The sequence below is a fragment of the Borostomias antarcticus genome (genome assembly GCF_949987555.1).
Source record: "Borostomias antarcticus genome assembly, chromosome: 10".
NCBI classification, from domain to species: domain Eukaryota; kingdom Metazoa; phylum Chordata; class Actinopteri; order Stomiiformes; family Stomiidae; genus Borostomias; species Borostomias antarcticus.
The window spans coordinates 16,672,078-16,684,790 of NC_140243.1; the positions used below are offsets into that span (position 1 = coordinate 16,672,078).

Consider the following 12,713-nt stretch of genomic DNA (forward strand, 5'->3'; position numbering starts at 1 on the left):
ACAAGCGATGAACAAAACACAATGTTCAAGTTTTTTCTTCTTTATTCAATTTATGAATACATCATACACATTTTTTTTTTCATATATATAATAATATACATAGGACTTTTAATACCCAGGGATTTCACATTTGTTTCTCCATTCTCAATGTTGATTGTTTTCCCCATTTCAAACCAGAACTTGGACTACAATTATTTACATTAAAAAAATAGAGTGATAGAAATGTGAAACAAAAGACAAAACGTATCAACAGAGGAATAAAATGACGGAGGGAGGCCATCTGTTTGTAATATATACACCAGAATGAGGGGATGAGGGAATCGGAAGGGAGAGGCTCAGTTCCATTATGAAGCCTTGGTTCCTTTCCTATGTCCTTGCCTCTTGAGGAGGATAAGGATCGAGGGGGGGTTCTGAATTCCAATGGGGACCTGTGTCCAGGGTGTGCTCACTGTGTTGGACACGTCTGTCGTCTCCAGACTACAGGCGTCAGACAGGTGACGGTCCGGCCACGTACACAACATTCCAGGAGAGCTATGGGTCTGGGGGGACTCGTCCAGTCTTCTCACTCACTAGGAGACGGGGGAAGGGGGTGAAGGGCACAGGACTTTCAGAATCAGGATACAACCTGGATTTCCAGACGACGGTATATTACAGCAGTGCATTTTAAGAAGGGGGGGTGGAGAGAAAAGAGGTGGAGGAAAACAAGATATGGGTCTGATGAAAGCAGAGGAGGGGGTGGGTTCTCATGACACGGTCGAGCTTTTGGATTGTGTGTGTGTGCTGTATGTATGCATGTTACAGGCAGAGGCATTGGTATAGGCATAGGCAGGCTGAGATGATCGTCCTAGTAGAGATGATTCAGAAGACCCCTCCCCCACCCTTAGAGGGGCCATGTCTTCTGCGTTTGCGGGTCATGTAGAGAGAACACGGGGAAGAGGGGGAGGGAGGTGAAAAAGAAGGTGTGTCTCAGAAGGACCATCTCTCCTGTGTGCGCGGGTCCGTGGAGAGGGAGGGGGACTCTGGCGGGGGCTGGCTGTCTTCTCCATTCAAGCCCTTCCTACACACAGGACATGTGTCATGCTGCAGAGAGAGGTAGGAGGGGGGGGGGGGAGAGAGATAATCAGATGCAAGCTTTAGACAGGCCTTCAGGCACACTGGCGCACCCAAGACAGCTGGCACCGCTCTTTATCATTCTGCTCATAATTACTTGATGAGATCCTTATGAGGGTGCTATCGTTTGTTCTGAAATTCAAACTGCACCCAAACGCCGACCCCGACACACATCCATCCCTCCCTCCCTCCCTCCCTCCCTCCCTCCCACCCTCCTCACCATCTCCAGCCAGGGAACTATACAGTCTGAGTGGAAGAAGTGGTTACAGGGTAGCTGTCTGACAGGCTCTCCCACTGCAAAGTCCTCCTTACACACCGGACACTCCATACTGCAGTCTAAACACGGAGAGAGGGAGAGAGAGAGAGAGGGGTGATTAGCTGCTGCTGTTATTGCTGTAGCCTTAGTGACTGCTATCCCCATATAGAAGTCATTGTACTCAATGTTTTTGTGTTTTTCGGCTCTCGGCAACAAGATAATGACTTGTGGGAGGGATAGTGGAAAAACAACAGCTTTTTGGGGGGCTTTTCACAAGACATCAACATATCCAACAAAAATTCCTGAGTGACCCGTTGAGATGTTCGAAGACTAACAAGCAGCTCCCCGCTACTGACAAGAGAGCGTGAGACTATGTGGACAACTATGTGGCCCAGAGACAGGGAGAGAGAGAGAGAAAGAGGGAGGAAGGAAATGGGGGGAGAGAGAGAGGGTGGGAGGGTGATAGGAGTCCTCATTTACCCCAGTGAGTCAGCTCATGACAGCACTGCAACAACCTCACAGTTGTGCTTTGACACTGTCTGGGCCACAGAGCGATAGAGAGATCAGAGCAGAGAGACAACGAGGGGGAGGACAGGGGCCTGACGCCATGTAAGCGCGCTGCAGCGACAGACAAAGAATAGAATAATAGAGAATAAAAATAGAATGTGGAGGAGAGAAGAACATGGGGAGAACGGAGAGGAAAATAAATTCTAGAAACGTCCGATGAGCATGTTCCAGAGCCGAGGTGACGGTAGACAGGGAGGGAAGGGTAGGAGGGATGACAGCAGGATGACAGGAAGAGGAGAGACTGACCTGCTTGGTCCTGAGAGACATTGACTGTGGGGAGGGAGGTGATCTTCTCTTTCTCTGCTGGAGGAGGACCCGTGTTCTCAAACTGACCTAACAACTGCACACACACACACACACACACACACAGATATACATTTATTTAATAAACTTGAAAACATAATACCAGTGTTTCCGCTATAATTGTACAGGCCAACGAGAATGAGGACCCTGCCAAGCTGCCGAAAAATATTTTTTAATGCCAAAAAAATTGCTTTTTAGCATAAGTCAATGGAGTCATAGCGAAAATTAGCATCATGGCTAGCAGACATTTTCTGACTGGGAGTGAGAGTTGGATAATGAACTGAAATATTTTCAGTTCATTATTTCTCAGGGACAATGCACACAAGATATAATATGAAACGCTGTAGTAATGCAACCACAGTTTTTAGTCTTTCTTCTGATGTCAGTAACTATAGGCTGGTCCGTTTTCCACCGCACTAAAAAGTACCAACTCGACTCCCTTGTGTTGCTTTTCCACTGCGCAAAAGGCAAGTACAGCAGGAGTACAGCTGAGTCAAGTTGTTAATTTTTTCGGATCACCTCCTTTGAGGTTCCGAGCGAGCTGAAGCGAGCCGAAAGATGACAAGAAAACACTGCAGACTACTGATTGGTCAGACAACGTGCATAGGAAGCTCAGCCACTTGTAGACGATTGTACCGCAAAAGCTACGACCACAAGCAACAGAGTAAGGGTGCGGTCACACATGGGCGAAATGAATATTCCCCTCCCATTCACTTCCATTCTATGAGAGAGAAGAGGTGAAAAAAAAACTTTCGCTTCTGGTGTTGAAATTAATTCGCCTCATTCCTTTGCGTGGAGTTCAACTTTGGTGAACTTTGACCGGCGAATTCGCAACCACAACCAATAGCAAAGATGTGGGTGGGATTGACCCCAGTCTTGGCTGTAGTTTTTCTATGGTAGTGAGCCAAGATTTCACCTCCGCAGGCGATGCTCATTCACCTGGCAAATATAACTTTCGCACGTGTGTGACCGTACCATAACTAAAGCTTCAATTTAGCTAACTAGCAGCCAACAAGCTAATCCAGCACAAATTGGTGCATAAAAATGCAGGAAATTAAGTGTTTGACGCTCAAAATATCCTGGGGGACGGGGGACAACCAGACCCATCGCTTAGTGTGTCCCCCTACTGTAGGGGCGTACCACCAGGACTGAGAAAAATTATTGGGGAAACGCTGAATACTGAAAGGTTAGATATAATGTAGAAGTTGATGTGAGTGAGTCAGAATGTGGAGTTGGTGCTCTTACCTGTGTGATGACTGCGTCCAGCCCTCCCTGTCCCCACGCGTAGTCCCCTGGATTAGAGTGCAACATCCCCGTCCTGACACACACACACACACACACACGCACGCACAGAACAAAATGACAAAAAAGGCATGAATGTTTCATCTTATTCAGCTACCACTGTGGCAATAAATAACTATAACAAGGATTTTAAAAATGTACATCCTCCTCACCATGACAGGGGAGGAGAACCAGGAACTCCAGAGTTGGCAAATAGACCAGCCAGAAACTGTTGTACTATACTGGAGAAAAGACACACACACAGTCACACATAAAATCAGGGTTGTGATGATCAGGGTGTGACACCTACATGACAGAGCGTTAGGACGACCATGTAGAGGGGGGCTAGAAGAGAGAGAGAGAGAGAGAGAAAGAGAGAGGCTGACTCACCCCTCTACAGCAGGCGAGCGATCAGGTCTACTACTGCCTCTGGACCTGTACCTCCTCTGGCTGTGCAGGCGAGGGGGGCGCCCCGGGTCCCAGTGTTCCCCAGCTCCTAACGGACCCCCCAGGGGCCCCCCCAATCCCGCTGGCACCGACCCCCCAATAGGACCCCCTCCAAGTCCCGCCAGGCCCCCCAGCCCTCCCAGCCCCCCTCCTCCGACAGGTAGCCGGGGTTCCGAGTCCGGGCTGTCCCCGTCTGCTGTGAACGGCCGCTCAACGAACAGCAGGTGCCAAAGCTGGGGGGCAGAGGGGGGGAGAGGGCGGGGGGGAGGGAGAGGAACACGGATGTTAGGGGACAAAAAGGGATAGGGGGGATTGAGAAAGAAAGGGAGAGAATCATTTGAGTACAGAGAGCCACAGTGACCTCAAGAATGCCTCTTAGCCCCTCCAATACCCCCCCCCCAGAGCCAGCAGAGCAGTGGGTTTCGTACCTCTGCAAACTGCGTGGCCGTGTCATCTACCCCGTTAGCGCCGCCCTCTAGGAGACTGGAGGAAGCAGCGCACAGGGGACAAGAGACGTGTCATTAGGATCATCCGCATACCTGCCACTCACAGACTTCTACTCCCTCCCATCCACTCCCAGACACACAACAGGCCTTCGGGTCTGTGATTAGTCTGGAGGTGGATGGTTCAATGTAGCGTGTTAGTGCTGGGCTGGAATCCGGCCGCATTCCTGGTTATCTCCAGGAGGACCAGAGCGGATGAGCCAAAGTTCGGACAGATCCACACACAGTATGGCCTGGCTTCTGTTCCAGTCCAGCACTGATGGCAGCTTTTACATCATAAGTGGTGTCTCTATGGTAGAGAGAAGAGAGATCTCACCTGGAGTCTTCCGTCACCTCCTCTATGAATCCAGACTCGCATCTGGGACAGATGTACTCCTGGGAAGACACAGAGCACCAGATTAGACAGACACACACAAACCGACACACACACACGAACACAATTATTCAAGTTATATTTTATCCGACAACCTACCTGGACCAAATGAGATGTCTCACACATAGACGGCAACAAAGACACAAACATGATTCACCAAGACCTCGGTTTTTGTTCTTGAGTCTCTCACACTTAGGACATGCCACAGCCAACATGGCGTCATACTGTACCAATATGTCATCATACTGTAACTGTGTTGACAGACTCTGAGTCAGACCCACATATCTTCAAAACCGCTGTGTTTGCACTATCTTTACAGGCTGATATGGCTCAGGTTATTACTGACAGCTTTGGATATATATGAACTAGTCCCTGATTTCTGATGGTAAAGCCTACAGCAAGCCATAGAGGCTGGGCTGTCTAAGCAGTTTTGTCAGTCAGAGGTACAGTGAAGAACGGGGAAACCCCAGACGCAATCTGAGTCAGACAGCCAAATATGGGAACTTACTCTAAGCAACTTTTTACAACAACTGAGGAAGTGGCCCACGACAGCTGTTCTGGAGTGGGGCAGTTTTCCTAGTCTACCGCTGCAGACTGAAATCATTAAAATGCGCATGCATACCATTATGCACGTCTACCTCATGTGGCAGGCTAACCTACATCCTGCTTCTCAGGGGGGGGACGCTGCGAACCACTGATAGAGGAATGTTGGCCAGCATGTGCGCAAGGCACTCCTTTTCTACTTGTAGATGTTGTTATGAGGTGGTAGGGGTAATCTTGGTGCGTGTGGTCAGTGGACATAACGAAGACATGCCTCAGCAAAGAACGAGTGAGACCAGCGGGCAGATTTAGCCTCAATAGCTGGACGGGAAAAACAGGGGATTACCGTCCAGGCCAACCGTAATCTAAACGCATTCAACCTAGCAGACGGTCTGACATACTGACACACTGATAGATAGCACGGACGAAACAAATGATAAATAAACAGAAAGGCCTACGTTACTCCACGTAAAAACAACGAAATGACAACAAAACAAGAACAGTTAATACGTATCTAGCTATCGAGGTCATGGTGTCCAACGCCAGGTTGAACATTCAGCATTTCACTTTAAATTTCGCAGTGTAACTTAACATGTAGTCGTTCAGAAAGCCTCGCCGGCTATTGGTTTAGCTAACGTTGTTGGTTTATGCTACAGCAGGCTAACTAGCGAGGCTAACATTACATTTGACACAGACGCTAGGGCGGCACAAAAACAAACCCCTGGTGTTGACCAATAGTCTAACTTCTGTGATAGACGACTGACTTCTCCGATAGACGATTGTTGTCGAACATATGCTGTCAGCTAGCTCTCAAGGACAATAGTCCAGCTAACTTACTGTCAATGCGATCGGACATAAACACCAAGCGAATGTAGCTGGCTAGACAACGTTAGCCAAGCTAGCTGCTGGTTAGATAGCTAGCCTAGCTAGCTTGTTATCTTTCAGCGATCAAGGGCCCCTACTAGTAGCGGAAAAAAATAGTGCCCAGGCTGTCAACGGCAAGTTACGAATAGAATCGGTTGGAGGAAATCATAGGGACAAAACACGGAGTAAGAGTTGTCTTACCGGTAGCTTGGGGTTTACTTCTCCCTTACAACAGTGACAGAAAAACCGATGCGGGGATACAGCCGCAGCCTCCGCCATCTTCCCCAGAATAGCACACAAACAGTGACGTCGATCCTCCGGGAGACCAGAGAGGACGGTCGGTCTGTCGGTCGGTCGGTCTGTCGGTCGGTCCGCCGCCACGCCAGCCCTGCATGCACGGCGGAATGCTGTTCGCTCGCGAGACCTTGGTGCTCTCACGACACTACGTTTTTTGGTCAGTGCAGGGAAGCAAAGTTACATGTGAATCCAGTGAGGGCGGATTGGTGTGTTGTGGTGTTCAGCTGTGGTCGTCCCATGTGTTTGGGTTCTTTCTAGAGACATTTTAAATTAAAATATATCCCGGACCCGGACACAGCTCGGGCTCAGGCCCCCAACAGTCCGTTTTGGAAAGGTTTGTGGAAATAACAGGAACGCATTACAAACCTTAGCCAGCCTCATGTAATGATGACATGATGTAACGTTAGCCTAGCTAGTAGCCAGCAAGCTTGAACTTCACAGCACTGCTAAAATGCATGGAAAAGCTTGCTAGCTCACAGCTAATTGTTTTTGTCTGATCCGTGTCTGTCTGTCTTTCTCCCTGTCCTTGCAGATGACTGCCCAGGAGGTCCGTTTGTGCGGGCTCCTGCTGCAAGAGCACTTTGGAGAGGTGGTGGAGAAGGTGGGCACGCAGTTGCTCAGAGGGGGAGCGCAGAACCTAAGGATCATTGTTAATGAGAGTGGCACCCCGCTGGACCTGGTAACACTCAGACACGCACACAAACACACATTCATACACAGGTTAACACTCAAAACACTCTCTCTATTGGTGAAGATATAGCTAGCAGTAGAGTAGTTAGGAGAGATGGAGAGACCCGGGGCTTTGAGACCCTGAGAGAGAATCGTGACCCTGACTCTTGACTCTCCCTTCATCCCCAGGTGAAGAAGTCTCTCTGCGTGTTGATGCAGCACGGAGCCTGTGAGTTCAGCCAGGGTCGTAGAGGACCGGGGAGCCCAGTGGAGTACGGCGCCAGCTACGAGCGGGTTCTCCGAATCCTGCGCTACCCGCGCTATATCTATACAGCTAAAACCCTGTACGGCGACACGGGAGAGCTGATCGTAGAGGAGGTCTTGCAGAGGGGACACATGACTATGAGCAACACTGTCAGGACGGTGGCAGACCGCCTCACACACAACATGGAGGGTCAGTCGGTCTCTATGCGTCTGTGTGAATGCGTGTCTGTGAGAGGGAATGTTTTCATAGTTTTGACCGGATTGTCCTTTCTTTCTTTCTTTCTTTCTTTCTTTCTTTCTTTCTTTCTTTCTTTCTTTCTTTCTTTCTTTCTTTCTTTCTCTCTCTCTCTCTCTCTGTCTCTCTCTGTAGAGGGTCGTAGTATGGAGTACAGTGAGGTGGTCAATGCCTTCTCTAAACTGGTGGAGACCCATTTCCTGCAACGCTGCCCTCCGGTGGGTGAGGCTGGGGCTGCTGCCCCTGTTACCCAGGCGACCACAGGCACACCTGCACCTGCAGCTACCGTCTCCACGGCCACGCCAGAGAGCTTCCCCGACTGCTACAAACTGCCCAGTGTCACACTCACAGGTAGCACAGCAACTTGGTTACTTACACAGTGTTGGCAGCTGTGGCTCAGGAGGTAGAGCGGGTCGTCCGATGACCACAGGATCAGCAGTTCGTATCCTGGCTCCTCCTCTCTCTACATGTCGAAGTCTCCTTGGGCAAGACACTGAAACCCAAGTTGCTCCCAATGAGCAGGCTAGCACCTTGCACGGCAGCTGCCGCCATTGGTGTGTGAATGTGTGTGTGACTAGGTGAATGAGAGGCAATATTGTAAAGCACTTGGGATAAAAGAGCTATATAAGTGCAGTCCATTTACCATTTATTGGCCCTCTATAAGGGCACATTTATAATTTTGCCTCGTGGCCAGCCTAAAACGCCCTCAGAGTGAATATTCTGTCATATTCTGACACTCAAACGTGCGTTGTGATTTTCGAGTCAGGTCGGGGCAAACGGCGTCGCTCCAGTGAGGATGGTGAGGAGCCAATAGGATTGAAGAAGGCAAAGCTGGACACTGAGGTGAGTCTGCAACGCTGCGGACACTCCCTGCAACACTGCCACAGCTGCGACGGTGGGCCATCATACCCTTTCATGACATCTGTGGCGCCCCCCCCCCCCCCCCGCCCCCTCCTCAGTCTCGGACGTATGGAGACGAGGGGATCTACTGGCAGGTGAACTTCGAGAGGTTCCACCTCCACTTCAGAGACCAGGCCATCATCAGCGCTGTGGCCAGCAAGCTGGACCAGGTCAGTGACAGACCATCAAAAACATTTGTCCTATCACAGTGAACGGGACGCGGTTGGTAGCTGTAACTTTGTGTTTTTTTCGACCCTCCCTGTCCCCCGTGTCGTCTCTGACCCCAGACCAGCAGTGAGATAGTGAGGACCATGCTGAGGATGAGTGAGGTGACCACCACCCCCACCGCCGCCCACACACAGCCCCTCTCGGCCAATGAGATCTTCCGCTCCCTCCCGCCCAACTACAGCATCGCCCGGCCAATCATGGACCAGTACCTCACGCTGCTGGTGGACGACCCGGTAGGGACACACACACACAGCCGGTTCTCTCGTTTGGACCCCAGTTCGTCAGAAAACCACTCGCGGTGATTTCGAGTCGAGTGGCGAATACTTGGACAGTCCCCTGGCGCTACGGCAGCCGGTGAATGCGCCATTAAACCGAACGCAAATCGCAAGCAAAAGGAAAAGTCTAACGCCTACTACCACATGATATTGCATCATCGCTACATTGCAACAAAAAGTCGTTGACTTTTCTCTATTGCAGGCGGGCTATTTTTTCATACAGACCTGAAGTTATGTAATTTTAGATTCTTGTTCATAGTACAACTTTGCAAGTAATGTGCGTGGATGAGGCAAATTCATTCTGTGAATCATAATCATAGGCCATAAATGCTGGAAATCATTAGATCAGTTGGCCTATGCAAAAATAGCCCATGTAGCCTAAATGAGAGTAGCCATTGCGCCAGCACATTCTTGAAGTAAAAATGATGGATTCAACATCTTCAGTGATATTGATCTTGTCCTCCTCCTGATGAAGGAAACAGAAGTTTGGGGTGCATCCTAGTTTTGGAGAGTAGAGTGGAACATGGAGAGTTTCACCGGCTCTTCCAAGAGTGTGTTTGGGGGGGCGGGGGTTAGCCTTATAATGATAGGGGCTAACGGGGTAAACTTGTTTGTTCAGCCTTTTGGTTATCTGCCTCGCCTACCAATAGGCTATGTGTTCTTAGACTACATGTATGTAACTTATTATTGTTAAAGACGGTAAAACATATCCCAATGATTTAAGAGGCAATGTTGTCTAGCCTACATGATTTCTTTTTTTACACGCAGAACTGAGTTGTTAAAATCGTTTCCACACTCGTGCAAATAAAGATTGAAATAACTTTTTTGTATTTTGATTGGCCATTCGGTCTAGTTGAGCTGTCTCTCGGAGCCAGATCAAATGAATAATTTGCCATTTATAGGCTATGATAGGCCTATTCGATAACCTAATTTTTATACAAGTAGCCTAATATTCATACTGGTATAAATAGCCTAAACAATCTCCTCACTGTCTCATCATAGACGTTTTGCATCGCACTCATTGCGCACTAAAGTGGTGGGGTACCTTGAACTTTTGGGGCACTCGAAGTGGCGGCATATCTATCTTACCCTCCCTAAAAGAGGAGGTCCTTCCCTCTCTCTCTCTTTCTCACCACGTTCTTGTCTTGTCTTTTTACAGATGGAGTTTGTGGGGAGGTCAGGTGAAAGTGGAGGAGGAATGTATGTAGTCAGTATCCTTTATCATGGAGACCAGTCGCACACACGCACATAAACACACACACACACAATGTCTGTTATACACACACAGTATCGTTACGCACACCTGGCATCACAGGGAAATGTAATTTCTTGACCGATCTCTCAGATCTTCACAGAGCACTGGCCAACCTGGCGAGGGCCACGTTGGAGTCTGTGGTACAGGAGAGGTGGGGGGTGTACTTCTCTTTGATTTACCCAGAGATCTCTTTGAGGCCTGGGCCTGTGCACGTCCTCTCTGAAGTATTGCCAGTTTTTGTGCGGGTGATGTGTTAAATCAAACTGTAACATTCTCTCAGATTTGGCTCCCGGTCTGCTCGGATCTTCCGGCTGTTGCTAAGGAAACGTCATTTGGAACAGAAGCAGGTGGAGGATTTCGCAATGATCCCAGCCAAGGAGGCCAAGGACATGCTGTACACACTGCTGTCTGAGAACCTGGTTCAGCTACAGGTAACGCACACACGCACACACACACACACTGTACAATCCACATGCTCTTTTATTTATTTCATTTCATCATTTTTCTCTTCCTCAGGAAATCCCCAAGACTCCTGACCACGCCCCCTCTCGAACCTTCTATCTGTACACCGTCAACCAGCTCTCCACAGCCAGACTACTACTGCAGCACTGCTATAAGGTTCTCTACTGCTCCTCTCCACTCTACTGTCCAGGACAATATCAAGCCCCAAGCCCCACAGTTCTGGGAGGATGGGATTGGGCAGCTTATTGCCATATTGCATGTTTGTGAGGACAGTGTGACCCCTGGTCTTGTCTCTTGCAGACCGTGGCCAACCTGATGGAGAGACGCCTGTTCGAGACCAAGGAGAACAAGTAAGTCCTCTTCTGTGAGCTGTCCCTCCACGTGTGTGTATTGGTCGTTTGTCTGATTGCATCAGATCCATAAAACCAACTCACGGACTGTTCGCTTGACCGACAGGCGCCTCCTGGAGAAGTCTCAGCGAATCGAGGCGATCCTGGCGTCTCTGCAGGCCAGTGGGGCGGAGCCTGAGCAGCTGACCGAGGTCGAAGAGATGATCACCGCCCCCGAGAGACAGCAGCTGGAGTCCTTACGACATCACATCAACAAGTACTACAGCCGCTACCATGGCAGCCATACACCGGTCAGCGTCATGTTATCCCGTCCGAAGTTAAGGCCTCATTCTCACTGTGTCTGTCTGTCTCCTGTCTTCTCTCCCTCCAGGTTAGACTCAACTGAAAACCAGGTGGATGAGACCGTCTTTCTACTGGAGTCTTACATCAGCTCCACTACCAAAAACTGAGAGAACATAATGATGGTTGGAGAGCGGATTGAAGAACAAGCTGGCCAGTCCGGCCACTGTGCCTGCGCTTGGCTCTTTGTGCAAAATGTACTTAAAGTATGAATTTTTTATGTTCAGGAACTTGTATGTTCAGGTTTTTTTTAGCTCATCAAATTGTATAGCTTTAAAGTGTGTTGGAAAACCTGGTTTGCGATAGTAATAAAACATTTAGATGAATTAAGACATTTTTTTTGTTGTTTTTAACAATTTTAATTTCGACAAACACAAAACTGTAGGACAAAAGTGAGAAACTGGTGATTTGAAATGTAAAGCCGTGATCAGTTCTGGCTATTAAATAGGCGTAACGTGGCTTGATACACTTTGCATTTCTTTGAAATACAAAAAACAAATATTTACATGATCACAAGTGCCCCCAACCCTAGAACTAGTGGGTAGTGCATTTCCATGTGACTGGGCCGCCGAGGGAAGTGTGTGTGCTCTGCTGTTCCTGGAGGGTTGCGCTGTGAGCCGCTTCAGCCCAGCACCCAGGGGTGAGGTACTCTGTCTCTGTGCCATAGGGAGGGGCCGGCCAATGGCATGTTTGCATTGACTAGTCATGGTACCGGGGGGCGGGCTTCAGTCCTCGTGGGCGTCGTCCTCCCCGTCCCTCTGTTTGCGGGTGAAGAACCCCAGCTGGAGGGATGAGGAGAGATGGAGGGATGAGTGTAGAACCGTAGACGTTGTAACGGTTTACTTATGGAGCGCTTGAGATGAGCCGACGTACCTTCCATAGTATGAAGATGATGAGGGCCAATAACAGCAAGCCTCCGATGATGCTGCCAATCAGAATCCAGAGAGAAATGGGGATGGCCCTCCCCTTCAGCACCTCCAACACAGTCTGGTGGATGAAAGGAGAGACGTCGGAGAAAGAGAGGACAGACATTCGGTCCTCCACACCATCTCACACTACTATCTGCCAGCCCGGCCTGCTGTTGTTCTCTTACCTCCCTCCAGAGGGAGCCACTGCCCAGAGTGACCAGGTTTGACTCCTTAGCAGCCAGGCGATACGCACCCACGATCCTCACCGCCTTGAACTTAGCCTGGGG

The 12,713-nt window shown here is 49.4% G+C and overlaps 3 protein-coding genes across 3 annotated transcripts in view; 1 reads left to right on the plus strand and 2 right to left on the minus strand.

The window, feature by feature from the left end:
- Nucleotides 1–49: 49 nt before the first annotated feature.
- On the minus strand, nt 50–6,561 carry rnf115a (ring finger protein 115a). The gene is made up of 9 exons (XM_084444178.1): nt 6,446–6,561; nt 4,784–4,842; nt 4,393–4,447; nt 3,908–4,197; nt 3,691–3,759; nt 3,482–3,554; nt 2,180–2,273; nt 1,331–1,446; nt 50–1,080 (listed from the first exon to the last, which is right to left on the minus strand). Exons 1-9 carry the CDS (start codon nt 6,521–6,523, stop codon nt 967–969), a joined length of 948 nt encoding a protein of 315 aa, XP_084300304.1. The 5' UTR covers nt 6,524–6,561; the 3' UTR covers nt 50–966.
- Nucleotides 6,562–6,744: 183 nt separating this feature from the next.
- On the plus strand, nt 6,745–11,838 carry polr3c (polymerase (RNA) III (DNA directed) polypeptide C). Its single transcript, XM_084444315.1, has 14 exons — nt 6,745–6,875; nt 7,074–7,220; nt 7,400–7,664; nt 7,845–8,060; nt 8,476–8,552; nt 8,669–8,779; nt 8,897–9,070; nt 10,272–10,323; nt 10,458–10,518; nt 10,648–10,798; nt 10,884–10,985; nt 11,130–11,179; nt 11,286–11,435; nt 11,550–11,838. The coding sequence occupies exons 2-14, from the start codon at nt 7,074–7,076 to the stop codon at nt 11,626–11,628; spliced, it is 1,635 nt and encodes a 544-aa protein (XP_084300441.1). The 5' UTR covers nt 6,745–6,875; the 3' UTR covers nt 11,629–11,838.
- A 405-nt stretch (nt 11,839–12,243) lies between these two features.
- itga10 (integrin, alpha 10) overlaps nt 12,244–12,713 on the minus strand; it is a gene marked incomplete at both ends in the record, with an annotated part of 30,471 nt that continues 30,001 nt past the window's right edge. Inside the window, 3 exons of the mRNA XM_084444340.1 lie at nt 12,244–12,300; nt 12,392–12,505; nt 12,612–12,707. Coding sequence (XP_084300466.1) covers nt 12,244–12,300; nt 12,392–12,505; nt 12,612–12,707 — 267 coding nt within the window. The remainder of the gene's footprint in view (nt 12,301–12,391; nt 12,506–12,611; nt 12,708–12,713) is intronic.